A 27,976-nucleotide genomic window follows, 5' to 3' on the forward strand; every position below is an offset into this window, starting at 1 on the left:
TGTTTGGTTTGAGTGGGGGCTTGGGGGAAGGAAACAGAAAACTAACCACATGGGTCTTAGGAGAGGAAACTGAGGTTTGGAGGATTGTTAACGAGGACCCTGGCACAAGACCTGGGTTTGAGCCAGCTTCAACACCTGTCACTTTGTCCCTTACCTTTCCTCCTCACAACAACACATTAGCACGCTTAATGCTAGAGGAGGTGCCCGTGGGACCCTCCATTTTGGGCAAGGTTTGTAGAAATGCAATTTGAAGTCATCATGCCTGTCCCTAAGCCCATCCAGGAGGCCCCCAGGGGGTGTCTGGGGTAAACAGAGGGTCACCCCCATCAGAAAATCAGGATGGCTAGGCTCCTTTCCAATTCCAGATGACAAAGGCAGAGTCCCTGAGAGTGGGAGACTGAGTGCTGTTGACCCTGCAGTGGGGGAGGGATGGCCAGGAAGGAGGGGGGCAAGGGGTCTCTCTGGGAGGTGGCAAAACAGAGAATTGGGTGCGGTATGCGCAACAAACAACCCAGCGTCTTGGCTCTCGGCCTGGAGGTGCGAGACCACCCACAGAGCCCGCCCTGGAGGCAAGCTGCTCCCTCCTGGTAACCATTCCAGCAAAGGCCATCACGGCAGGAACAATGTGGACGCTGTAGCAGCCTGGGGCCTGAGACTGAACAGTCCCTCCACCACTCCTGACCGCAGAGGCAGCCCGCGAGGGGTTTTGTTGTCATAATGAGATGCAGATAACGCCGGGCCTGGGTCCTTAACGCAGTGTGCCTCTTCTCTTCCTGTTTAGAGATCTGAGCGAAAACCAGATCCTGGGGATCCCGAGGAAGGCGTTCCGGGGCATCGCCAACGTGAAGAACTTGTAAGTGATTTTTTGTTGTTGTTGTTCCTCTGCAGATGTGGCTTTCTGGCCAGAATAGGGGTGAGGGATGGGACAGGAAGGTGGTCTCACCATGCTGTGTGGTATCTCAGTGCAGGCGCCTCTGAGACAGAGGGAGGGGTGTGCTTGAGTGGTTTCCAGGGAACACAGGTCGGATGCCATGACAGCCCCACGGAGTCCTGTCGCGCTCTGGTTTTTCGGCCCCAAGTGTGAGCATTGGAGTCCCAGACCTGGGTCAGAGCCAGGCCCCGCAGTAGCTCTGTGGCCTGGGGCTTGACTGAGCTGCTCCCAGGGTCGTTATTTTCTATGAACTGGGGATGACAGACTGGTGGGGGTGTTGACACAAGTGAGGAAGCGTGCTTTGTATGTGGTAAGTGTTCAATAAACGGGAGCCTTGACGATGGCGGTGATGATCGTGATGGCGAAGGCGTCCCTGTTACTAATAAGATCTTGTGAGAGGGCCTGCCCACTGGTGTCCCGAGATGGTGGGGGAACACAGCCACGTCCACTCACTGTACTAGCTGGTTGGTGTTGAGGGTGTGTTTAGTTTTCATTTGAAATGATTATCGATTCACAGGAAGTTTCAAAAATAGTACATAGGTCCATGTGCCCTTTGACCCCAGTTTCGTCCCACGGGTAATATCTTACATAAGAAGTACAGTATGGAAACCAGGAAACTGCCATGGGTACAGCCCACAGATGTTATTCTTCAGATCTCAGGTAATTATACACCCTCATTTGTGTGAGCGCCTGCCCATGTGGGTCTGTGTAATTCTGCCCCGTGCAGATGCCTGCGCCCATTGATGGGACCCGTGCGGAATTCGTCCGTCACTACGGTTCTTAACTTGCCAAATAACCTTTGTCCTTGGAACCTGGCCTCCACTGTTTCCTGTTTCGCAGTGACTCCTGAGCCCTTACTTTCACAAGCACTGTGCCTTCCACATCCTCTTCCCTGCCACCGTGTCGGTGTGTTCAGAGCGTGTGTTGGGAGAGGGGCGCAGAAGGGAGTCTGGTTTGCCTGGGCAGGCCTTTCTGTCCACTGGCCTCTACGGGCTCACGCTCAACTTGAGAAGTCTTGAAGTTTCTTTAAAACTACTTTAGCTATCGGTTTTCCTTATAAGGACTGCGGGGATATTAGTGTCCTGGGAAGCCGATGATGGCTTCCAGATACAGGCTGTCTGCTTCCCCTGTTGCGGAGAACTTGGCGGGAAGCTTTAGCTGTTTAACATGCAAAGCACACAAGAGGGCAGAGGCTTCTCAAGGTGAAGGGCGCCTAGAGCAGAGAGGACTTTGCAAGGGAATCCCACACAGGAAGCTGCCCTCTGCTTCGTCTGGGGGTGTCTGCTCAGAAGGAGGAAAGGGCTGGCTGGAGCAGACAAAGCCCTGGAGAATGTGACTCAAGACTGCATATAAACCAAAGCTAACAGACTGTGTGAATTAGCATCTCAGAAAGGCAAGGCGGGAGGGGAACTTAGAGATCCTCTAAAACCCCACGGGTCAACAGTGAGAAAATTGAGGACTAGAGCAGGGAGGGCAGTGACTAACTCAAGGTCAACCAGCTTCTTAAACTGGCTGATCCCCAGACTAACATTTTACATATGCAAAGTGGTTTATCTGTCCTGTCTCCTGGCTCTGATTTTAAATGGGCCAGTTAACAACGACAACAACAGCAAGAACAAAACCGCCCAGGGATGTGTAAGCAGGGCTGTGTAATCACCAGCTGCAGTTTGGGTTCTCAAGAAAGTGACTAAATCTCACAGTGGGCCACAGTAGCTGCTGAACTGGGGGGGCTTGTTGTTTTCCTGTAATATCTTTAACCTCAGGAAGGCCTCGGGAACTCCAAGGTTCAAGATTCTGCAAACACAGACTCCTGAGACACTCGGGGGCCAAGTGTCAGGCCTTCCTTCTCCAAGCCTTGCAAATAGGTCTGACTCAAAGACCTGAATTTAGGGAGGATTTTCTCTTCTGTTTTTTATAGCCAGTGTCAGCATGTGGTCCTGGGGTGAGAGGAGAGATAAGTAGACACACTGCTGAAGGAATGAACCAGCCAGCAGAACTGAAGGGGGGTTGATTACTTTACACTTGGAATCAGTTCCTTCAGCATGCATTTGTAGGGCAGAACCTATGAGGCCCAGAAGTATTACATTCTCGGGTGGCTTACAGTAAAAACTGGGGACAAGAAACACATGTGTACCAGACAATGTTTAGTGATTTAACAATCCAGACGAAAATTGGCCACAAGTGGCTATCAGAGCTCAGAGCAGAAAGATGGTTTTAGGGAGCACAGCCTAAAGGTTAGAAACATGGCTTTGGCCACCTGGTGGATCTAGGTCTGATTTTCAGCTGTTGTGCACACGGAATCTGTGACCTTAGGCACATTACTGGACCCTTCTGAGCCTAGATTTCCTCCACTATAAGACAAGGATAAGAATTGTACTTAACCTCCTAGGCTTTTTGTGAAGGTTAATGAAATAATGAGTATGGAGAACTTAGCACTATCCTTGGTACATGGAAGAGATTTAGAAAGTTCTAGCTATTGTTACTGATGTGTTGTTTGGTTGTTGTTATAATTGTAAAGACTTTATCCTGGTCTGAGTATCCTGGTCTGGAATTCACAAAGTAAATGAGGCAATCGTGTGTGCACATATAGAAGCAAGCCTGTAAAAGTATGTTTCAAGGGACACAAGCAGAGCCATCTCGTGGGGGTGGGGATTTATGAGGCAGAACAACAGATGATAAGGTTAGGAAGAGAGGTGGAGGCCAGGAGGCAGGGAGACTTGCCTGCAGGGTGTATGGACTTTACATGTAGGTAGCTGAGAATGTAGATGGCTTACAACGTGGGAAAAGTCGGATGAAATCATTTATTGTGGAAGAGGAGCCTAGGACAGGAGGAGGAGAAAAAGGAAAGGAGGGAACAGGAGATGATGCTGAGTCCTGTGTAACGGGTCAGGGCTCATGCTTGGGAAAGAGAGCAATCAGAAGTGAAGGAGGATCCAAAGATGCCAGTAGGGGCCAAGTCAACAGAAATTGGCAATTAATGAGGTATAAGTGGCCGGGGAGGGGGTGTGGACAATGATGAATTTCCAAGCTCAGATGATACAAAGAACAATGGTCAGTTTCCATAGTCTTTCATCTATGCAGCTATCAAAATGGTTTTTGAACCTACTAAATGCCAGGTCTGAAGGAAGCCATAGAAAGTGAGATCTGTAGATCTGTGAGCTTTGCCTTTTTGGAGCTTCCACTCTGCGAAGACTGAAAGGTCAGGAGAAGAGCCAGACTTGAAGATCCTAAGTTGGGTGTGAAGGGATGTCAGGTCTTCCATGGGCAACGTGAATAGAGCATCTTCTGTGTCTTTGGAAACTGGGGAGCCTGACATCCCATCCTCTTGTTCCTGCTGGGTAAATGACTTTGGTCTCAGGTCCACAGCTATGTCTATGAGTCTCAGCTTTCATGGTTTTCATAATAAGAGGGAGGTAGAGGAAATAGGCTTAGAGCCTTCAGACAAAATATCGTGCGGGTAATTGGAGAGAGAGGAGCAGAGCTGAGGAGCAAGTTCAAGGAGGGGAAGCATCTGCGTCGAGGTGATAATTGAAGTTATACATTTAAATATGCATCAGTACATGTAAAATAGAAGACGCTTTGCAGAAATTAAGTTTGTATAAAACCTATTAAGGAAACACTCCTCCTCCTACCAGACCTCAATTACCAGCATGTAGATTATCTCTCTTGTTACAAATTTTAAATCTCAGGAATGTACATCCCTCTCAACAGTTTGTTCAAGAAGCACCTCTCATTCCCCCTGCTGCAGCCGTCTCTACCGCCTTATGTGAGCTCAGGGAACATAACACTATTTCATTTCTTAGGTAAAATAGAAATAGAAGGTAAGTGATTGGAGTATCAGGCTATGAAATGACAACAGTTGGGCCTGTCCAAGACACCATATATTTCATTAGGAGAAGGAGATCAAGGATTGTCTTTTTTTTTTTTTTTTTTACTTTTGTAGTTTTGACATGGAATTTTCTTTGCTTGTCCTGCCATTCCCCTATAAGAAGGAAGAGACTGTGATACACCCATTTTCCAGCTGATAAAGTTAAGTTCCGATCAGTGTGTTTGATTTGGTAAAAGTCAGAAGACACAGTTGGGCCTAGGCGTCCCTACATACCTCTTCTGAGTAACACCCACAGCCACGTTCCAGACTCTACCCGTAGACACTTCTGTGTACCAGATCCCTCTCCACTCAGCTGTGCTCACAGCAGGAAGGAACCAAGAAGGCTGTAGCTAGTGATGCCCTGATTCACAGAGGCAGAGAGGTATGTGTGTAGCTTTCATCAGAGCCCAGGGCAGGATACAGGTGGCGTTTAACCCAGTGGGAATGGGGGCTAATGACCCCCACCCCAACAAGGCAGTGGGAGGAGGTCCCTGATTGCTTCCTGGTTCTCAAGAGAGAAAAGGTCCTTAGCCGAGGATACCACTCTATGCAATTACTAAAAGCTGGTTGTACGGGCCGGTCCCGCTCTGCTGCCTGTGTGGAAGGGGGGAGAGGTGCTGTATTTAAAGAGAAGCAGTGAGCTGGACAAGCAGATCTGGAGAAGGAACCCTCAGAGAGACTGACCTGTAGATAAAGCAGTATCCAGCACAGCACAGCACCTCCCATCAGCCAACGCCATGCCCAGTTCTGGACCAGAGACATAGTGAGGGTGAAAGAGGAGGAAAGAGGGAGGTCACCAGGACGGTGCAGAGAAAGGGAAAAAGAAGTGAATTGGGGGGGAAAAAAAAAAAAACCAGATGACAAGCCACAATCCAACAAAGCATAAGAAGAAAAAGACAAATTCCAGTATAGATTGTTTTTTAAAAAATGTCGCCTTGCCCTGTCTTTCCCAGCACTTGTGTTTTCCTCTGTTTTTCAGTTTCTATTTGTGAGGACTCTGTAGGACATGCATTCCAGAAGGGAAAATCAATAACCCCCTGTCTCCAGCCAGCAGAATTTGGAATTGACGGTTTCAAAACAAAGCTGGGCAGGCGGCCTTTGTGTTCTCTAGTTAGTCTGGGTTGCTGCACTGCCCGAGTCTGCCCCCCTGCTTCCTGAGATTAATGAGGGCTGTCTCCGCCCGCCCGGTGAGCAGCTAGTAATCTCATGTGAGGGTGAGGGAGGCGTGCGGAGGGACTCGAAGCACCCATTCGCTGGGAGCATCCGTGTCTGCTAATCTCCGCAGCCATTCCTTCTGTCACTGTGCCTGGAACCGAGTTCATGCTCCTGGTCATGCCCTGCAAGATTCTATATGGCTGGACCCTCCCTCCCCCGCATCATGCTTCCCATGCTCCATCTCATCCCTTGAAACACCCCAAGCTCCTTCCCGCCTGTGGGACTTGGCGTTCAGCCCTCCCTTTGCATGGGATGCTAAGCACTGGCAGCTCGCTGTGGTCAACTCCTTCAGATCCATTAGGTCTCAGCTCCAACATCAGCTCCTCAGGGTGGCCTTCCCTGACCCATCCAAAGCAGCTCCCCCAGCCCCCACTGTCCCTCCTCTCTATCCCACTACCCAGTTACATTTCTTCAGAGCACTCATTGCTCCTGAAATTATCTTGTTCACTTATTCGTCACCCTGTCTCCATCTGTCTCCCAGATTGAACGTGAGTACGCAGTGCCCCTGCCTGCCTCTGTCACTGTGGAATCCCTGGTGCCCAAAACAGTTCGTGGCAGAGAGTGCAGTCGACTAAAAATGCATCGAATGAATGTTTGTTCAGTCAGTCCTTGAGTATTTGCAGTTGACCTGTCACGTATAGGAAATCATTCACAATCATTAAAATGTTGAATATGGAAAAAATATTATAGAAATAACAAGATACCATCCTTGTACTTAAAGAACTCAGTCTAGGGAAGGGACAGACTAGTAAATGAGCAGGTGTAGGCTGTGTACCAAGACTCAGTTGGAGATAAAGGGGGAAGGCTTGGGAAAGCCCCCAGACAGGCCCGATTCTGGCTTCACTTGGGAAGTGACATGATTTGGGTCTTGAAGGATGAGTAGGAGTTCATCCAGCGGGGGGGGGGGGGCTTTCCAAGCAGATGGAACAGCATGTGAAAAATCACCCACCACTGCAAAGGCACAGAGGTATGTGAAAGAGTCGATGCTTGGAAGAGCTGATGGCTGGAACACGGCAAGCAAGAGAGGCACTGAAGACAGCCAAGCTGAGTGAGGCGGGGAGTTGGGGCTGGCAGGAAGGGAGGACTTCAAATGTCATGATCCATGGCATCATGAGATCCACTGGAGGGCTTTTAATTGGGGCGTCACTTATTATCTGGGGCGTCATTATTATCTGGGGCGTCAGATGTTTATTTAAGAAAGACGGTGGCAGTGACAGTGGGGAGGATGGCCAGCCGAGGGGAGACGCAAGTCTGGGTGGCTGCTGGGGTACTCGTGAAGCTGTTGAGAGATGGCAGGACCCCAAAGGCAGGTTCGGTGGACCTAAAGAGGCAGCGGCAAACTGCAGAAACCTGCAGAAACCTGTGCAGGCAGACTGGCCACGTGAACCGCATGCCGGTCACCAGGGCCTAGCAGGCGAAAGGCAGAGGTAGCTTTCAATGCCAGCCATCTCTGCCGACTCAGACCCAGGAGTGGTGACTGCCTCTCACGAAGAAAGCCATGCTTGCCTCTTGGCAGGGGTTTGGGAAGTCTGCTCCCAGGAGGCAAGCAGATGCTGGCAATTACCTGCCCAAGGGGCGGCAGGGTTTCCAGCATTTCCTCCCTCTGCGCTCGTGGCTCGGACTACGTCAGGTTCAGAAATGCTGCTGGAGGAAGTTGGACTGGATCCCCGTCTGCGAAGTGCTACCCAAATAAGCTATCCTTAAAAAGGGATCGTGTCAACCCACCTCCCTTCTTTCCCCCTCTCCTTCCCTCCCTCCCTTCTCCCCTTCTTTCTGCTCTTCTGTCTTTGCGTTCCTCCTTCCATATATCATGATTGAGCGCATACCGTTACCAGACCCAAAGCCAGTCCTGGAAACAGATGAGTAAGACACCGTCCCTGTTCTTGAGAAATTTCATCTGCAGAGGGAGGCAAACAGATTCACACAGGGCATATGTAATATGATAAATATATCCCTAGAGCGTCTTCTTTATCTGCCCCATGGCCCACAATGCAATGCTCAATAAACAGCAGTTGATTTATTAAAGTAAATCCACTGAAGTGAGAAAAATAGTGGAAGACACCGGTGAATTCACTCCCATAGTCTGGAAAAGCTATGTTACTATGTTATCCAAAGGCAAGGAGGTGGAGTGGTAAGTGCCCCATCCCGGACGCTGCTGTGCCTAGAATAGGAGGCTGTAAGTGACAAACAGAATCCCTTCCCAGCCAGATCGCATAGGCTGTAGTCTGTGTTCGGGGTCCTCTGTTGGGCTCACTCTAAGTCATACCTGTCTGCTCAGTTGTCTTTCTCCTCCAGTGGCCTGAAGCTATGTAAATGGAGAGGTCGAGTCTGTCTTGTTCACTGTCTGCTTGTTTCCAAGAGTCACTCTATGCCTGGCACATGTGATAGATGCTCAAACAATGAAAATTAATAAGCAGATGACTTTCAGAACAAAAAGACACCAGCGCTTAGAGCATCACTAAAACCCTGAATGAAAGAGCATGATTACATCGGGGAACAAAGGAAAATTAAAGCAAAGCCTCAAGAACCAACCCAGAGAATCCCTCATGCTTTTTTCAGGATTATGGAGAGCACTATTCGGAGGCCAGCACCGAAATTTACTATCTGGGATATTTTTATTTGTGGACAAAATGCTTTTTTAACTCATCACAGATGTTTAACCCCTGTGAGCATTAAATCCACACAAAATGAGGAGTTTAAAGAAGCCTGTAAAATAGAATCCCATCTTTCCTGCACCCTGGCAAGAAGGCACAGTGATTCTGGGCTCCTCAGAGTTGGGCTTAGTGGTCTTATGAGAAATTCACCATAGGGCTGAGCATTTTGCCTGGAGATTTTTAGGTCTACAAAGAAATGAGGGCGCCTTAGTGGCTCAGTGGGTTAACTGCCTGCCTTAGACTCAAGTCATGATCCTGGGGTCCTGGGATCAAGTCCCGCATAGGGCTCACTGCTTGGTGAGAAGCCCACTTCTCCTCCTGCCTGCTTGTGCATGCGCTCTCTCTCTCTCTTTCCCTCTCTCTGTCAAATAAATAAAATCTTTTTAAAAAGGGTCTTCAGAAGAGGAAATACGAGTGTTACAGTGGAGATTACACTGTGAGACCCTGGTAACTAATGATGTTCTCATTCTTTGTCTCATTGGAGACAACGTAGTATAGTTTTGAAGAGTGTAGATGTAAAGTATGAGTTTTGGAGTCAGACTTGACTTTTTGTTGTTTAATTCCAGCTTTGCACTTATGACCTGTGTGGCTTTGGGCAAGTTACTTAACCTTTCCGAGCCTCAGTCCCTAATCTATAAAATGGGAAAACTTCTAGTGAGGAGTTAAACAGGAAAGTATGTACCTTACATGTATGAATAATAATGCTTCATGGTTTGCCCAAAGCCTTCATAGGTATTATCTTTTTTTTTAACGGATTTTATTTATTTGAGCACAAATAGGGGGAAGGACAGAGGGAAAGGAAAAAGCAGACTCCCCACTGAGCAGAGAGCCCGATGCAGGGCTCAATCCAAGGACCCTGGGACCATGACCTGAGCTGAAGGCAGATGCTTAACCAACTGAGTCACCCAGGTGTCCCATAGGTATTATCCTGTTTAATTACCACAACAGGCCTGCCAGATCATTAGAGAAAAGTCTATCAACCTCCAGATATAGATGAGGCAGTTGAGGCTCAAAGAACTATAGGAACTCTCCGGAAGCAGCAGAGCTGATCAGTGGCAAGGCTGGGGTGGGATCCCAGGATGTGTCCGTGCTTTTCTGAGTGGCTAGCTAGAAAGGGCCCCGAGATTTGGTGAGCATGGGTGATGTTTTGTTGGAAGCAGCAGGTACAGATCAGTGGGGGGATGCTGGGAAAGCATTTCTGGTGCCCAGCTCCAGCCAAGCCCCTGGGAGGCAGGAATAAATGGTGATGGTCACCATCTGGGAAAGAATTTCTGAGAAGACCAGCAGAAGTATCTGAAAGTATGAGTTCTTTAATTAATAAACTTGATTTTTTTTTTTAAGGGCAGTTTTAGGTTTACGGAAGAGTTAAGCAGAAGGTACATAGTCCCATATACCCTCTACACACACACATAGTTTCTCCCATTAAATCTTGCACTGCTCTGGTGCATTTGCTGCAAATGCTGAGCAATATTAACACATTTAACTAAGATCTATAGCTTATAGTAAGGTTTGCTCCTGCTGTTATACGTTCTGTGGGTTGTGGCAAATGTCTAATGATACATATCCACCTTTGTAGTAACATGCAGAATAGTTTCACTGCCTCAAAGTGCCCTGTGTTCCCCCATCCGTCCCCCTTCCATTCTCCTAAGCCCTGGAGTGTGAGTTTTTAAATGCACAGGGAAATCCCTTCACGTGTCACAGCCCTTCATAATAGTTTATATTTATTCCATTGTTCAGACTCGAACAACCCACATCATCTTCTTTGAGAGAGGGGGAGTGAAGGGTCATAGAGCACATCAGCAAGAAAGCCAGGAGCAGTCCCCACTTTCTCACCTGTAGCCTGAAGTGTGAACATTAGAATTTCTTCCTGATGCCGCTCCTTCAGAGGGCCTAGTGTTGGTCCAGACTCTGCATAAACTCCCCAGAGTCTCCATAATGCTTTCAATCTCAGGTTCCCAGGTCAGCCTGCATGGGGTCACGTGAACCCTGGCTCTTACCACCTTTATGATCTGCAGCCAAAATATGTCACCTTTCTGGCCTCAATTTCCCCATCTGTTAAGTGGAAATATTATCCTTGTCATGGTGTTGTTATGAAGATTAAAAATAATTATTGCTCCTTCATCTCATCTCCGAGAATCAATTAGAATCAGACTATCACATCTCATTGTCTATCTTCCCATCTGAGACAAAACACATCCCCAAAGAAAAAGGTTATATTTACGGTGTTCTGCTTCAGATTCTTAAACATATTTAACTTCATCACACCTTCTCATCTTTCTTCCAGTGGGGCTGCCGTGTTCCGCTTTATGGCATGTAATAGGCAAGGTACACAACAGGTCAGAGAAAAGGAGGTGTACCTTCCCCACCCTGATCCATCTCCCTGTCCCCATCAAGACACAGAAAGTACCAGAAGAGCCCACATGAGTTACGGGCTCTGTCTCAGCTCTCCTATTAACTGTCGCCTACCTGTGATGGGCTGAATCGTGCCCCCCTCCCTGGAGAGGGCCACATCCTAAGCCCCGTAATATATTACTATGTACCCTACATGGCAAAAAGAACTTTGCAGATGTGATTAAATGAAGGCTCCTGAGACGAATAGACTATCCTGAATTATTTAAGTGCACCTAATGTAATCTGAAGGGTCTTTATAAGAAAGAGGACAGTACTGGAAGCAGAGGGAGAGGGACCCTGCAATGCAGCCAGTAAGGACAGAACTTACCTGGAGAAGGTGAGGAAACAGGTTCTCCCCTAGAGCCTCCAGCAGGAACACAGCCCTGCTTGCACTTCAACGTGAGCCCAAGTGAAACCGATCTAGAACTTCTGACCTCCCAATGCTGAGAAAATATATTCCTATTTTAAGCCTCTAAGTCTGTGGTAATTTGTTATGGCAGCAGTAGGAAACCAATACTAATACTGCCCTCGGGCTGCCACTTAACCTCTTGGTGTTGGCTTCCTCCTCTGTTCAGATAAGGAATTGACGCGCTGTCATCAGTGGATTTCCGTGTGTATTCTGAGACGCTCTTGTGCTTCAGGAGCCTACAAAGAAAAAGTTATTTTAATAATGATAAGGTTTTTAATTCTCTTTTATACATTGATATTCAACATGAGATTTTGAGTAAGCAAGAGTCCTGTTTAAAAAAAAAAACTTGAAAAGTCACTGGACTAGGCAATCCTTCAGGTAGGCTCTGACTGCAAAGGGTGATGATTCTTTGGGATCATGGTCCATCAGGGAGAAGCTAGGTTATATCACTGAGAGAAAACTCTGAGCAGCAGAATCAACAAGACAGGATCTGGTGGGGACCAGTGGAGAAGATCAGAACACCTTCTCTCAGTGCCTAGAAGGGTGACCACCCGGGTTGAGGGTCTGGGCTGGGCTTACCCTCGGAGAGAAGGAAAAGAGAAAAAGAAAGTTGAATATTGACTGGGAGACCTTTTCTGGAATGGGGCTGAAGGCACCCGAAATCTTTGGGACATCCTTGGGACGGGTTCCAGATTTCTGTGGCATGACTGAGTTCAGCCAGCTCTCCTGCACAATCTCCCTTCCTGCTTGCCTCACCAGATCGACTGGTTTGCATCTCAGGGAAATGGCTGCTTCCGGGAGGGAAGACTTGGGCAGCCACGGCACTCAAGCAGTATTTGCCGGATGAATAAGGAAGTCCTCTGTGCAGGGACAGAGACGGTGGTTTCGAGAGCCTGAGGTGTCAGCCCCAACATAGCTCAGGACAGGCACGGGTGTGTTACCGGAGCTGGTGTTTTCAGAGCGCCTCGCTGTATCAGGACTGACAAATCCACACGCACTGGCTGTGCTGGAGTGGAGCGCTTCTGTGTCTGCCGCAAGTGCTCAGCTCTCTAAATGGACAATGTGTTACAGTGTTTCCATTTAGAAGACAGCCGCCCTTATTTGCCATTGTTAACACTCTCCTTTAAAGCTGTCTCTCTAACCAGGCTCCAGGCACAAATGCCCAAAGCTAAATTACTTCTAAATGCCAATGATCCGTTCTCAGTTACTGTGTCTGCCAGGAAAACTACCTACATGAACAAATAAGTACCCAGTAGATAAGATTTGGTTTACATGACACGTGGCCCAGCAGCAGTTCTCAGATTTTTTTTTTAAAGATTTTATTTATTTATTTGACAGAGAGAGAAAGATCACAGCAAAGAGGCAGGCAGAGAGAGAGGGGAAAGCAGGCTCCCCACTGAGCAGAGAGCCCGATGCAGGGCTTGATCCCTGGACCCTGAGATCATGACCTGGGCCGAAGACAGAGGCTTAACCCACTGAGCCACCCAGGCCCCCCAGTTCTGAGATTTTATAGTTAATTAGTGTTTCATTTGGGTAGTTGCACTTCTTTTTTTGCTCTTAGAAGCTGTATCATTTCTTGGGCTCAAGGATGGGATATGTGTGCTGAGATCCCTCTAAAGCCCCATAATGTAACCTGAAATGCTCCTATCTCCTCTCCACTCCCTCACAGAATAAACAGAGGCTGCTTCAAGAAAGGAGTAGTAGCTTCAAAACAGACAGTCATTCTTCTTAGTAATAAGTTCTTATAGGACCCTTAATCTTATTAATTAATGCCTATCATCTCAATCTCCATGACAACCTTATGATGATTATTGCCAGTTTACAGATGATCAGACTGAGACACAGAGGAGCAAAGTGCTAAATCCCAGGGTCATACGCTAGTAAGTGGCAGAGCTGGGACTTGAACCCAAAGAGTTTAAGTCTAACACCTGTAACCGCTATGCAATGCTGCCTGTACTTAGAAAAGCATTTAATGAAAATCAAAACCAATGGACAAAATCCTACCCCCAGACAAGTTTTATTTCTTAGTCGTTGTGGGGTTTCAGAGATCAGTAAATCTTGCAAGAGAAATCTGGATATCCCGTTTCTCTGGAAAAAAATCAGATGTGTTTACACTTGGACGCTCAAGCCTCCTTAGCAAACAGTGGCCTGAAGCTGAATTGCAGCTTTCTTCCTAGAAACAGTATGCTCTGCTGTCCCTACCCGGCCTGCTTGCCTGGTCCTACAAGCTTCCCAAGAACCCCGTGGTTGTGGAGAATCATCCCAAAGGAAGAGCTACCAACCCACCTCTTCCCTAAAAGGGTCCCTGGTCTGCAACGGTTACTTTGCTACTGAAGCATACTACTTCTCTTCCCCGAGCATTCATTACCTTTTCAGCAAAATGAAGATAATATTAGCCTTTAACCAAGTCATAAATTTTCATGTTAAAGTTAAATGATATGACTAGTGGAAAGGCCTGAAGATAGAGCACAAAGTAGATGCTCAGTAAATATATATTTTCTGCACCCCATCCCCCCACATTCTTTCTCCTTCACCTTCACTGATGCAAGGAGAGAGAACACCACAGTCGGCCTATTGGCATGAAGGGTTGGAGGAAAGGGAGAGTTTGGGAACTTGGTTTGGTTGGCTTGGGCATTCTCTCTGTTCCAGCATCTTGAAGACAAGCTCTTCAAGGGGGGGTTGTAAGCTTGCGTACCGTGAGTGGACAAATGACGCGTGGATGGGGCCTGATGCTATTGCGGGAGGGACAGGAAGTAGTAGATGCTATGGCTCGCTGGAGAACGATGGCTCCATCTAAACGTTATCATGAATTGGCTCCAGCAGGTACATACAGGCTCACCATTAGCACAATTTTTTTTCATTTTCCTGCAAAAAGCAAGAAGTTGAAATTTTTCTGTAAAAGCATCGGATTTTGTGATGCTAAGACCTAACACAAAAATCTCTTTAAACACTGAGTGTCCTCACTGTGCCGCCTCCATAACACCATCTGTGGGTCAAACAGGAGTCTAACTTAGAAGGTGCCTCCCGCTTCCTCAGGAGCACCTGCTGCGGGAGTGGAAGTGAATGGAAGGTTCTGGTGGTTTGTCCCAAAGCCCCACGTGTCAGTAATTTGATCCTTGCTAATGTGTTGGCAGGCTGTAGTGCCATAATTCCTTAAACCAGTTGAAATCCACCAGCGTCCAAAGGCCGTGGAAGAGTGACTGTAAATGGTGACAGTCGGGATGGCTGCCCGGGGAAGAATTTAAGAACCACACTCCTGTAACCGCATCATGCAGATCACTGCTAAGTGTGCTAAGCAGAGCACTGTTCCTGGACTTGAACTTCCCTCTTCACCACATCCCATAGTGTTTTGAGGCCAAATACCCTGCCAGGAATTGGGTTTGCTGCCTCAGAGTACGTCCTTGGCCCATCCCTGAAGTGAGTGACTTTGCCCTGCTTTTTGCAAAGTCACACCCAGTGGTCCTCTTCACGGAAGCATCCCAACGCCGCCAGCCCCCCGAGGGATTGACACATTCTTCAGCTCGACTCCAGGTTATTTATTTTGACTAGACTCTTTACTCAACGCACGCAGCTCCGTCTGTGTGCTCCGCTGGCACCAGCGTCACCTCGACGCCGTCACTGATTGCCGGTCCTCTCAGAGCTCAGCAGTGGAGTCCTGTAGTCCCCTTCCTCCCTGCCCGCCCCCATGATTTCTGCAGTTGGTTTTTAAAGTAATAATGGTGAAGTAATGGTCGCCTATCTTCATTATAGCCACGTGTAATGTTTCCAAAATGTGGCTTGCTGATGCTCTGCTTCCAGATCCAGACCTCAGCAAGAGGGCAGATTCCTGCACCTAATTAATGACTAAATCGTGATTTCTGGTTGGGGCCGGGAATCTGCATTTTAGCCCCTCCAGCTTGATTCTGTAAGGCTTGAGAATGACTTGTGCTGGATAAGGACTTGGCGTTGAAGTGAGAGAAGTCTGGGGCCGAGTCCCAGCCGTCCCCACTGATCTTGAGCAAGTGGCTAATTTCTCTGAGCTTTGTTTCCTGCCCCCCACCCCATGGAGACTAAAGATAGTACCTAAATCAGAGACTGTTTGTAAAGTAGTTAGAACTGACGCAGAGTGAGCACTTCTAAATGCGAATTTTTTATCTCATGGGGTTTGTTGTAACCACCTAGTGAGGTAGGGGGCATTGTCCCTCTTTTCAAGATGAAGTTTGGACTCAGAAAGGTTCAGTAGTTTGCAAAGATCACGCAGCAGAGCTGAAATTTGAACCTCCATCAATCTCACTCAAACTGTTAACTGTTCTTAAAACAATAGTGGGAAATCAAATCAGAATTGAAATGAGAGCAAAGAAGCCTGGAGGAAAAAGGATAGGGGGACCCAGCCTTGCTTATGAGGCCAGTGTCTGTGGCCTGTATTGGGCTTTCCCTGTAGAGGCAGCGGTTGTGGCTTCCATTGACTCCTTTGTGTCTAATGCTCTGGCCTTTGTTGCTCTTAATTTGTCAATCCCTCGGAATGTTGTCAGTAGAGGAGGTCCCAGTCCTGACAACGGATTGGAGAATGTGGGAGGGCCTCCTTTGGAGCGAAGCCAGAAAACAAAGCCTCCCTTTCAGTTATTTGGAGGCCTTTGTCTCCCCCAAACAGTGTAGAGTGAAGGACCTCCGGTTTTCTTTGGAGGCTTTCTGGGCTTTTCCCTGTGAGTGCCTTACAAGCTGAGGAATGAGCCTGGCCCCGCTTTAAGTTTATGCCAACTCTGCTACCCTGTGAACCATGACCCCAGAGGGTTGCCATCTGCCCAAGGCCAGTGTAATGCACACATCTTATAGGGACAAGGGAAAAGGCATCTGAAAAAAAGAGATGTCAAAACTCATCATGCTTCCTCAAACTCGGTTACTCTACAAGGATGATTTTTTTTTTTAACCGATGGTCAGGTTGGAGGGGGGGCAGGTGAAGCCCACTACTGTTTCTGTTAGGAATGAGAAAACAGTATGAGATAAGGAGTTAAGCTGTTAAATAAGCTTAAAGAATCTAGCCAATATGTCATTAAGACGTCTTTAAAATTCAGATCACCAAACCCTACGTTCTCATTTATTTTTTAAAAATACAATGAAAAGTACATTTTAAAGTGTGAATATGGCGGTGTATTCAGGTGATTTTAATTTTTAAATCAGCTTTATTGAGGTATAATTTCCCTACAGTGAAGTGCATCCCTTTTAACTATACAGATCAGTGCATTTTGATGAGGATATTGTCCTGTAACCACCACCCAAAACGTGCTTTGTGTCTGCATGCAGCCAGTCCCCGCTTCCCTTCACTCATGCCTCGAACCCCGCAGCCACCTACCTCGAACCTCACAGCCACCCGCGGGCTTTCAGGCGCTACCACTTTGCCTGAGGAACTGGTTCGTGTAAGCAGACTCGTGTAAGTGTGTTGTCTTGCGTGACTAGCTTCTCTCACTTTCTGTCGTATTTTGAAATTCATCTTCCCTTGTACCGTCAATCTGTTCTTTTCGGTTGCTGAATAGTACTTCGCTGTGCAGATCGACTACAGTATGTTTATCCACTCTCCTCTGGGTGGGCATGTGTGTTGTTTCCAGGTTGTGGTTATTATGAATAAAGCTGCTATGAACTTTGATTTGTGTGTTCGTTTCTCTTGGATAAATACTTAAGAACGAGTTCATTTTATTTTATGTTTTATTTTGTCTCTTTTCTGATATATCTACAGTGAACATGCATTACTTAACAGCAATCAGAACAAATACCAGAGTAGGCTGGTATCCCATGTCCCATAGCCCATAGCCCACTGTTAGAAGACTGACATAAGTCGGGAAAAAAGACCTCACTGTATTTTGTCTTTATTCCGGGGTAGTGTGTCCAACTGCTCCCCATGAGATTTGGATGTGATTAGAGAGCTGCTTTTCTTGAGTGCTTGCTAAGAATTCATGGGGCGCTCAGCTGGCAAGGATGTGGAATGGTTATTTTACACTGACAGAGGGAGCGTCCCCAGTAAAACCCCCTTAACAAGCAATCTGGCAACCACTATCAAATGTGAAAACACACATATTCCTCAATGCAGCCAGTTAACTTTGATGAATCTATCTTATGGATAAATTTATACAAGTTCCCAAAAGGCATGTAGTTAAGTGTCATTTGTAGCAAAGATGTCTTGGGAGCCACCTAAAATCCCGTCAGTAGGCCTCTAGTTATATGAATCGTGGTAGGTCATTCAACCGACTGTTACAGAGTAGTTAAGAGCAGTGAGACTGATCTTTGTATATGATACAGAACAGCATCCAGGCTGATAAATGAGAAAACAAGGTGCAGAAAGGTTGGGACAGTTGTGCTTTTTTTTTTTTTTTCTTTTAACTATTTGTGCTTTTAAAATAGGACACTTGTATTTGTTCTCCTACACTTTTACCTATGGTGAGATATTTGTGGACACATTCATTGGAGATTCTAACAGTTATTGCTGGGGAAGCTAAGTTGCAGAACGGGAGGAATAGGGCAGGAGGGGTATTACTTTCACTCTAGACTTTTTGATGCTCCTTGAACCTTTCTTCATAATGTGCATATATTTACATATTAAAAAATTGTAGGTTAAATCCATCTGATCTCAGCCCAAAGAACGGGAGCTCTCCTGTTTTCATTTGATTCCCTGGTATAACATAGATAAGAAAGAGTGCTTTTCGGAGCAAGAACTCAAAAGACTCTGAGCTAGCCATACCCCGTGCCCACCTGTCTCTGTCACAGTTGACCCTCGGTAACTGGAAACTATGATCATTATCATTTGCATAAGTACAAACACATTGACCCACAGTTCTGCCTGCCAGTTTTGAATGAGGGGAATTATTTGTATTCTGTAGGCATCTCTGATTGTGGCCTTGACCAGCCCTGAGATATCTTTCAACAACGAATCACCAGCAGCCAACCCCATGACCTTTGGAAAATGAATTTGCCCGCCTTTGGGCCGGCCCCAGTTCTCTTGCCCAAGTAAAATGTCAATTAGATCACTGGCTGAATATCGCTTTTGTCTACTTAAGCACATTCAGCTCACAAACCCGCCAGTGTTTGCTTGATTCTTAAAAAAAAAAAAAAAAAGAAAAAAAAAAAGACTCCACACCCAAGTTCAAAGTGTGCTCCTGGCTCTCTGTGGTCACAGAAAGAAACCAGTGTATCGATTCATTGGGAAGATACAAATATTGAGTCATTATTCAGCTGTCGGGGAAATCAAACTGTGTGGTGTTGTGAACACACTGCGTTTAATTTAGGTTTGTGAATGCTTCTGGTCTCATGGCACCCAGGTCTCCTGCCCAGTGTTTTCCTCCTCCTTCACATCCAGCTTGTGCTGTTATCTAAACCACACAATGAAGAAGATAAAACCCAACTTAGGTGATCTTGAGGAGTTAAATAGACAAGAGAGAAATGAATGGGGAAGAGGAGATGGCTGAGTAATAGAGATTCAGCTGAGGGGTGCCTGGGTGGCTCAGTGGGTTAAGCCTATGCCTTCTGCTCAGGTGGTGATCTCAGGGTCCTGGGCTCACCCCTCCTCTCCCGCATCGAACTCTCTGCTCGGGCAGGGAGCCTGCTTCCTCCTCTCTCTCTCTCTCTGCCTGCCTCTCTGCATACTTGTGATCTCTATCTGTCAAATCAATAAAGAAAAATTTAAAAAATCTTAAAAAAAAAAAAAAAAGATTCAGCCGAGAACCATAGAGTAAGAGGACACCGCCAGCCAGTAAAACCTCAGTTAACTGTTAACCAGTTTCTGCAGTCTTCTGCACTCAGGCTTCAAGACATTTCACTGGGGTTGTTACCAAAGGGGTTTTCCCAACATTTCCTTAAGCAGATTATCCCTGTCTCCATTCTCTTTTATCTGCCTTTTATTGACTGTGTCTTATTTTAAATAGGGATCAAGGGATTCCTTTGGTCCCAAGTGAGCCTTAGGTATGTTTTCCAGCTACGGGGAAAATATACAGATCACGAAGCCAAGATTCTAAACTTAAACTCAGGGTCGTGTTGTGTTCTCCAAAGAGAAGAACAGTCTCTACTAGTTACATCTCGCAAACACAGAACAGTAAGTGATGCTCTCACGGCTAACAACCAGCTGCTAATGTTTAAAAGGGCTTGTCTCTGCCCTGGGCACAAAAATCCCAAGGGTCCCAAGCTAGGGATTTCTGCTTTGAATTTTGAGAGGCTTCCTTCTTCTGTGTCTGGGAGGTTGAATGGTTTGAGTCAAGCTTTTCCGGGTCATCTTCACATGTCTCAGGCCATTTTAAAGCAAGGGCTGGCCCACAGCTTCCTTTTGTGTCTGTTATGAAATTGGTTCATAGCATTTGCACCTTCCTAGCAATTAAGATGGCCCATGTGCAGTTTGGGGAACCTGCCGTCCACCAGTGTAATTGAGTTGTGAATGTGCAAATTTTCTCTGCTGGATTGTTCATCACAAAAGACGAGCCTTCTCAGTAGACTATTAATCCAAATGCCTTTTCTGGAATCAGCTCCTTAATGCAATTAGATTTCCTAAAATGAATTCCTTTCTTTGCCCATTTTACTACTGAGACAAGTATGAGCCGTGCTTTTATAATAAGTGGTTTGGCCATCATGTACTTCCTCCCCTGCAGCCAGCCTCTGCCTGCTGACTTGAGGACCTGGAATTCATGTTGCTTTACTTAAGAGTCCTAGACTTAACCCAGCCAGAAAGGACTTGCAAATACAGTCCACACCTCTCCTTTTTTTTTAAAGGTGGCGATTGAACTTGTCCCAAATCATTCAGGCAGTGGGCAGGAATTGTGACCAAAACCTGGGTCCCTTTGATCTGTGCCTAGGTCTTGGTTTGTAAAAGGTGACCAAGTGATAACACGGGAGGTCAGTGCCATTGGAAAAATACTTCGTTATTACCCAGAGCCATGCTAGAAACAAGAGGCTCACCACGGCATGTGGGGAGGACCACATAGGGAAGCACTGAGGTCAGGAGGCAGAAGCAAAACGAAAGCATAGACTACAGCCTTTACTGAGGCTCGCCTGGGAAAGGTGAGGCAGGGCGGGGTAAACAGCTTGGGATTGGGGGCGCCTGGGTGGCTCAGTGGGTTAAAGCCTCTGCCTTCGGCTCAGGTCATGATCCCAGGGTCCTGGGATGGAGCCCCGCATCGGGTTCTCTGCTCAGCAGGGAGCCTGCTTCCTCCTCTCTCTCTCTCTGCCTGCCTCTCTGCCTACTTGAAATCTCTGTCTGTCAAATAAATAAATAAAATCTTAAAAAAAAAAAAAAAACCAGCTTGGGATTGGCTAGTTTGAATCACTCCAGGGGGCCTTGGGTGTGGGAGCTGTTCCAAATGCTCTGCTGCCTGGGTCTGCATGATTGAGAGAGGCTGATACCGGCCTGGTGTGTGTGTGAGAGAGAGAGAGAAGTGCGGTTGCAGGTATGGACATAGGATAGTGTGGTTTGCGAAGGAAAGACAGGCTTCCTGACAAGTTGTTTACTATCTCCAGGACTTAACTAGCTCTGGGAGATGTGGTCTCTCCTCAGTCAGCAAGACACCGCTACAGAACCCACCTCCAAGATGTCAAGCAATCATAAAATACAGAAAATGAAAAATAATGATGCCAGGGTGTCTAGGTGGCTCAGTGGGTTAAAGCCTCTGTCTTCAGCTCAGGTCATGATCCCAGGGTCCTGGGATGGAGCCCTGCATCGGGCTCTCTCTGCTCAGCGGGGAGCCTGCTTCCCCCTCTCTCTCTGCCTGCCTCTCTGACTGCTTGTGATCTCTGTCTGTCAAATAAATAAACAGAATCTTTAAAAGAGAGAGAGAGAGAGAGAAATATGATGCCTATATCCCTTAACCTTAATCCCTGGACTCGGTTCCTTTTTGGCCCCCCACCTCCTCACCGCACTCCAAGCCCTGGGTTGAAAGGCTCAAGCATCCCTGGGTTCCAGCGGCGTTCAGACTTGACAATACAGTTTAATCATCATTCACTGTCTCAGTTTTTTCACTGATGTATCATACATCACTCTTCCCTTCCCAAGAAGTGTGACCTAAGGGGGTTGTGATCAAGCCCTGAGTATTCTGCCAAGTGTTATCTTAGGATTTGAAGTAATTATTCCCCTTTCTGAACCCCTCTTTCCTCTTCTTTTAAAAGTGATGGACTTGGACCAGATAGTCTCCAGGATTGATTCCAACATGGAAATTCTGCAGCTCTACAGTTACCATCACCCAGAGGGCTGGAATGTCCTTCAGCAGGACAGAGGGCCGTAATAGGTGATACTGTTAATGACCTAGAAACAAACAGTGAGGCTCTGAAGTTCGGTGGACAACACGGTAGGCAGGTGGTTGTTTCCCAAGAAATCACAGTGTTACAGTTTGCAATCAGGGCTCAGAAAATAAGTCCAAGGCAGAGAGCTCATTAGGACTGAAAGACTTTGCTATCCCACCCCCTCTCTCTTCTACCTCCTCCTGCTCCCACTCCCGAATAAAACGAAAAGGTCATCTTCTACACACACACACACACACACACACACACACACACACACACACGATTCTCTTCTGAAATATGTGGGATTCATAAAATAACAAATGCCATCAAATCTCAAGTTGGGCAAATACAGAGACAGCATTTTCAGTCTCATTGAAAAGTAGTTGTCAGAAATGTGCCATTCATTCAGAGTCTCTAAGTGCTCTGTCAAGCTTTAACTTGATTAAAATTGAAAACCACATTGCTTGCAAACCAAACGCAAAATCGAAATCTCTTTACTCAGTGCTCTTAGATTCCGAAGCCCAGGCTTATGGATTATCCTCAGTTAATTTATGCCATCTTTGTGCCATACATTAATTTTGAATATATTTGTTGAAAATTTCCTGTAGCTTGCATTTATGGTTGTCAAAGGAGCTTTTATCTTGAAAAAAATGGTGCTGGTTTTAATTACAATTCTAAATGGCTTCATAACCATCGTGAACCCTGGATTTACATCATCTTTATGACAGCCGCGCGATCCCCGCTTTATTGATTTTGTCATTTGCTTCATTACAGTTAATGCAAACCTTTTGTACAGACACAATTCTGGTGCTGTGCTCTTCTTGGAGGGGTTCATATAGAACAGCGTGACCGAAGCAGACCCCATCCCTCCGCCCTCTACTTCCACCGCAGTGCTGACCAAAGGAAAAATCAGGACAGGAAATAGTTCCAAAGTGCTATCCATCACAGACAAAGGAAATGTTAGCTCTGACTATCCAACCCTTTCCTCTGATCGGATGGGTCCTGACTTTTCCATTTTTAAGTCCTGTGAGATGATATCCCTCACTGGGGCAGGACTGTTGGGTTCACCCCACCCCAAGCCTTGCCTGCCTTCTGTTCAGAGAAGACCTATGGCAGTGGTCACCCCCTTCCACTTTTCATATGTGAACCCCCTGCACCCAGGCTGGCCAGGAGCAAGGGGACTGAAGTGTACTGGGACGTGAATGTGTTGTAAACGTAAGGTTAGTTCCAGAGTGTGAGTGCCCAAAGGGTGAGTAAGGATTTAGCATGGAGCACTGGAAACTGGGGTGGTCAATTTGAAAAAAGAATTTTTTTTTTTAAGATTTTGTTTATTTATTTGACAGACAGATCACAAGTAGGCGTAGAGGCAGACAGAGAGAGGAGAGGGAAGCAGGCTCCCTGCTGAGCAGAGAGCCCGATATGCGACTGGATCCTGGGACCCTGAGATCATGACCTGAGCCAAAGGCAGAGGCTTAACCCACTGAGCCACCCAGGCGCCCTGAAAAAAGAATTTTTTAAGGGGAAAAAAACAGAATTCAAGAGTTCAGGAAAGTATCTGAAGACACAAACTTATGTATTTGTATCCATCAGGCAGTAGCTGCAGAAGGGCTGAGGGAACCAAGAAGGAGGCTGAACGCCTGGTAAGTGAGGGAGGCTGCTTCAGGGCATTTTGTGGACAAAAGCCAGACCCTATCTAGGTGGAGGGTTGAGAAAACAGCATTTTTAACCTGGAAATGAGCATTTTTCTTTTTAGGTTCAGCTTCAAAGGGCCTTGCTTTGCCTAAACTAAGGGTTGTGAGACAACTAGGCTTTAGCCAAGATATAAAAATAGGGTGAGCTTGTCAGAAAGAGCAGTGTGAGTCCAGAGATCATTTCTGGAGGGAGAGGGGTTTCATTTCTAAGGTACTTTAGGGGCAAATTCAGCCACGTCCTAGAAGGGATTCTCTGCCCTGTTACCTCCTTGAGACATAAAGGTGAATCACTCAACTCGAGGGTATCACTGGGATGGCCTTCTCCTCTCCTGCCTTCAGAGGCTGTGTTCCCACAGCTGTACTCTCATTTTGCCTGTCCCCTGTTTGATTGGGGACTCTAGCCTTAGCTTTCTGGGGTTACTGTAAACATACTGAATGGTTTTCAGAAGTCATCTCTGTGACTAATGGGATGGAGAAAGATGCCACTCTGACCAGGAAGAGGACACATTTCAAGGAGATGAGGTAGAAGGAACCACAGCAGCCTGACCCCTTATTTCTAATCCCACGAACATTCAAAAGCTTGAGAGAGCTGGTCTTTGCCTACCTGAGAAACGCTACGTGATCTCTACCCATTAGGCATTGTTTCGGACTGCTGAGCTCAGTGGGTTTCTGTGGAGCATTTTAGCAGAAGTTGATACCACATTTCATTCATTGTTGTATTTTTTTTTTCCTTACCTGTGCAGACCTCCAGGGTCCCCGTCCTAACTGTTCCAGCCGGGAGGAAACTCATATTTGCATTCTCAACATACTGCATTAAAAATAAAGTCTGACTCCTCCGATAGACCTGTAACCATAACATGAGAAAATTCTCACATGAGGACTTCAGGGGCTGGATTAAAATTCCGCAGCCCTGACTATTCAGCTCTGGAGGGGTGCACAGACATCGTCTTTTTCACAGCTTTGTTTTACTGATAGGGAAATTTTAGCCCAGAGAAGTTAAGTCGTGACCCAGGAAGGTCAAAGATCTTCGTCATTTGATTCCCGAGCAAACTTTGTTTTCTCCACTAAACCACTCCATCTTAGATAAAACTCTACTGCCGACAAATGAGAAAAAGAAAATCATTCTTGTTCTTTTCTTCCCCAGCAGGGTGTTGCTTATCCTCCGTTTCAAAGCATAAACCATGTTCTCATTTCCTTTTCCTGGGGATCACAGGAGGGCTCAGAAGCTCTTTTCAGGCTTGACATGACCGGAAAGTAGCAGCAGCCTCAGCGGAGAGCTGGAAACCTTCCCTCGGGACTTGGAACCTCAGTAGAACTGGCCCTCACCTTGCACCCAGGCAGGAACTGTCCCAGTGGTGCCTCGTCCCTATGGCTTCCAGCACTTTCTGTCCTTTGTTTTTCTGGCCTCTTCCTCCCGTTCCAACTTGTTTGGATTCGTTCAACTCAGTGAGACCATGTGGCCGCCTCAGAGCCCTGAGAATCTGGAGAGGGAAGAGTACAGAAAACAACTCAGCACCCTATCCAGCCTTTGCCCCCATGTCTTTCCCCAGGAACCTTGCCCAGGGGGGCTCCCGGAGGCCCAGTCAGGCAAGAGTTTCTGGTTAGAGACGCTTCTTTCTCTGAACCGAGGAGAAAAGCTTGGCCTTCTTGCTAGCCTTCTTGGTGGGGAGCCAAAGGAAGTCAGTACAACCGATTGAGTTATCTGTGCCGGATACTGATGGGGAAGAGAGAGCAGTGGTGTAGAAAATACAGCATAGTAGTAATCCCACAACACTGTACATTTGACTTGGGAAGCAAGTCCATTGTTTCCACCCTCCACCCCCCACCAAGTTTGCTGGCCTCATTCTGTTTGCTTAAACTGGTTTTATTTTTTGCTGGGTGCTGAGTGACTGCTGGTATCCCCAAAGCGAACTAGGAGAATTTTTAAATTTGCTATAAATAATCCCCAAAAGTCAGTGGATTAACTCTCGCCCACCCCACCATGTTTTTCTCCTTCATTTTCTTTGCTCTTCAGATGCCAAGATATTTTTTTTCACGTCAAATGGATGGGCTTTGCCGCCTGGTGGTGCCTCGTATCAATTACCCTCACAATGTGATGCTCTCGTAAGACTCCTCTCTGCCACAGAAAGAGCAAGCCCCTCTTTTGGGGGGGGGGGGTGGAATCGGGAAGTCAGAAGTCACGTAATGGAATTCATCATTTGAAAGTAGACGCAATTCAGGGCGCCTGGGTGGCTCAGTGCATTAAGCCTCTGCCTTCGGCTCAGATCATGATCTCGGGATCCCAGGATCGAGTCCCACATTGGGCTCTCTGCTCGGCAGGGAGCCTGCTTCCTCCTCTCTCTCTCTCTGCCTACCTCTCTGCCTACTTGTGATCTCTGTCAAATAAATAAAAAAAGTTTTTAAAAAGTAGACACAAGTCAGTGATATTTCCTGTATTCATAATATTATGCAACCATCAGTTTTATCATCCCCCCAGAAGGAAACCCCATACCCATTAAGCAGTTGCTCTCCATATCACCAGTCCCTGGCAAATGCTAATCTGTTTTCTGTTTCTGTAGATTCCCTGTTCTGAATATTTCCCAGAAATGGAATCATACAGTATGTGTCCATTTATGTCTGGCCTTTTCACTTAGTACAATGTTTTCGTAGTTCGTCCATGTTGTAACACATGTCAGGAACTCCTTCCTTTTTAATGACTGCATAATATTCCACCTTGTGAATGCATCACGGTTTGTCTACCCATTCATCTGCTGATGAATGTATGGACTGTTTCTGCCTTTGCCTATTGCAAAAAATACTGCTATGAACATTTGTGTGCAAGTTTTTGTTTGAACACCAGTTTTCAATTCTTGGAGGCATATCCCTAGGAGTGGAGTTGCAGGGCCATCAGATGACTCTATGATTAACCTTTGAGGAGCCACCAAACACTTTTCCAGAGCAGCTGCACCATGTTACAGTCCCACCAGCGCTGTGAGAGGGTCCCTGTTTCTCCACATGACTTTCCATCTTTTTGACTCTCGCCATCCTAGTGAGTATAAAGTGGTACCTCGTTGTGACCCCTTGGGGGTGTGCGCCAAGCACTGCCTATGTGCTAGGTGCTCTGGGGCAAGTGCAGTTGTGAACCAGACAGATCCTGCCCCTGCTTTCCCATTGCCAGTGAGTCCAGGCCTTCTTCCTTCTTCATCAAGAATAATGAAAGAGAAGCCAGCCTTTTCCTAGAGTATTTCAGTTCTGTGCATTAGCTGGATGGAAAGTAGTTATCAGCGCTGCCCATGTTGCTGAGTTTTGATGCCCCTTTTACCAGCAATTAATTACAGGGACCTTGATATCCCCTTACAGTGAGCTTACGAGACGTATTTTAATTGGCTTCTGCTGCCACAAAGACACCTTTGAGTGACACCTCACTAATGACCGCGCCCCCACACATCCCAGTACATGACCTGGTTAGTACTGCCCCGTTGTTTCGGGTTGTACAACTTTAGAAGACATGCCCGTGTCGCCACTGGGGGAGGCCGTGCCTGGGAAAGACTGATGAACTTCTGTGCTGTTTGAAAGTTGCCCAGAGGACAGAGAGCCATTTCCCTGAATGTGGCTCCACCTTACTCAAGAAAGCACAAAGCTGTCCCAGGCTGGTCGGAGGCCACCTGCCAGGTCCCAGTAGTCAGCAGGAAATTGTAGCATCTCCTTAAGGCATAGGTGCCTGCTTCCACCAGTGGTCCTAAAAGTTAAATAGACTGGGACTTCTAGGGAATCTCACTGAGACACACACAGGGACAGCAAGGGGACACTGTGAAATGTGCCGCCCTCACCTTCCATTGTTTGGGTCAGAATGCTTGCACGCCAGTGAAAGCAACTGTTCTCCAGCAACCACCGCCAAGACCAAACCTTGCCTTTGTTCTCTTCCCAACTGAATATAACTGAGTTAACTCCATATGTTCCTAATATAGGCTCCCTCTCTTCTCACTTTGGAAGTCAGAGAGGGAAGGATAGCAACGCCAGGTAAGCCCCAAAACTCCCAGATCAGGAAGGCAGGTTTGACCCTGACTCTCCGATGTATGAGCTGAGTTCCCTTTGAAGATGCCACGTAACCTCTCTGAACCTTGGTTTCCTTATGTGTTTACAATTAGCCCTACTGCTGTGAAAAAAGTGCTCTAATGGAAGGATGACCAAAGGGTCAGGAGGATTTGGAGAGAGCCGTTCATTTTGCTGCGTTTGCACAGGAAGGTTTGCTGGATGTTGTGGCCTCTGAGGCGGGCCCTGATGGATGAGAGGGGATTCCCCAAACAGAAGAGGCGGGAGGGACCGGAATGATGAGGAACCCTGCTCACACTTGGTACACTTACATACCACGGAGCAGATGGAGTGGTGCCGTGCTGAGGCGTCGAGGCTGTTCACAGAGACGCAACACCACCCGCCGTCATTATGAGCAGGGACAGACCTGGGTTCAAGGCCAAGTTCAGAGGTTGAATTCTCCAAACCTCTCTTGCCTTTTGTGTAAAATAGGAATCACGGTATTACGAGACCCAACTGAGATAAGACATTGTACTTGCTCAGTACTTGCTGCCTAATAAACGGTGACTGAGTCCTACT

The 27,976-nt window shown here is 46.9% G+C and overlaps 1 protein-coding gene across 1 annotated transcript in view; it reads left to right on the top strand.

Moving 5' to 3' along the window:
- The window catches only part of SLIT3 (slit guidance ligand 3), a 597,085-nt gene that overhangs the window by 402,886 nt on the left and 166,223 nt on the right, over positions 1-27,976 (top strand). The window contains exon 5 of the mRNA XM_045999729.1: positions 782-853. Coding sequence (XP_045855685.1) covers positions 782-853 — 72 coding nt within the window. The remainder of the gene's footprint in view (positions 1-781; positions 854-27,976) is intronic.

Source organism: Meles meles, chromosome 3 (genome assembly GCF_922984935.1).
Source record: "Meles meles chromosome 3, mMelMel3.1 paternal haplotype, whole genome shotgun sequence".
Classification (NCBI taxonomy): domain Eukaryota; kingdom Metazoa; phylum Chordata; class Mammalia; order Carnivora; family Mustelidae; genus Meles; species Meles meles.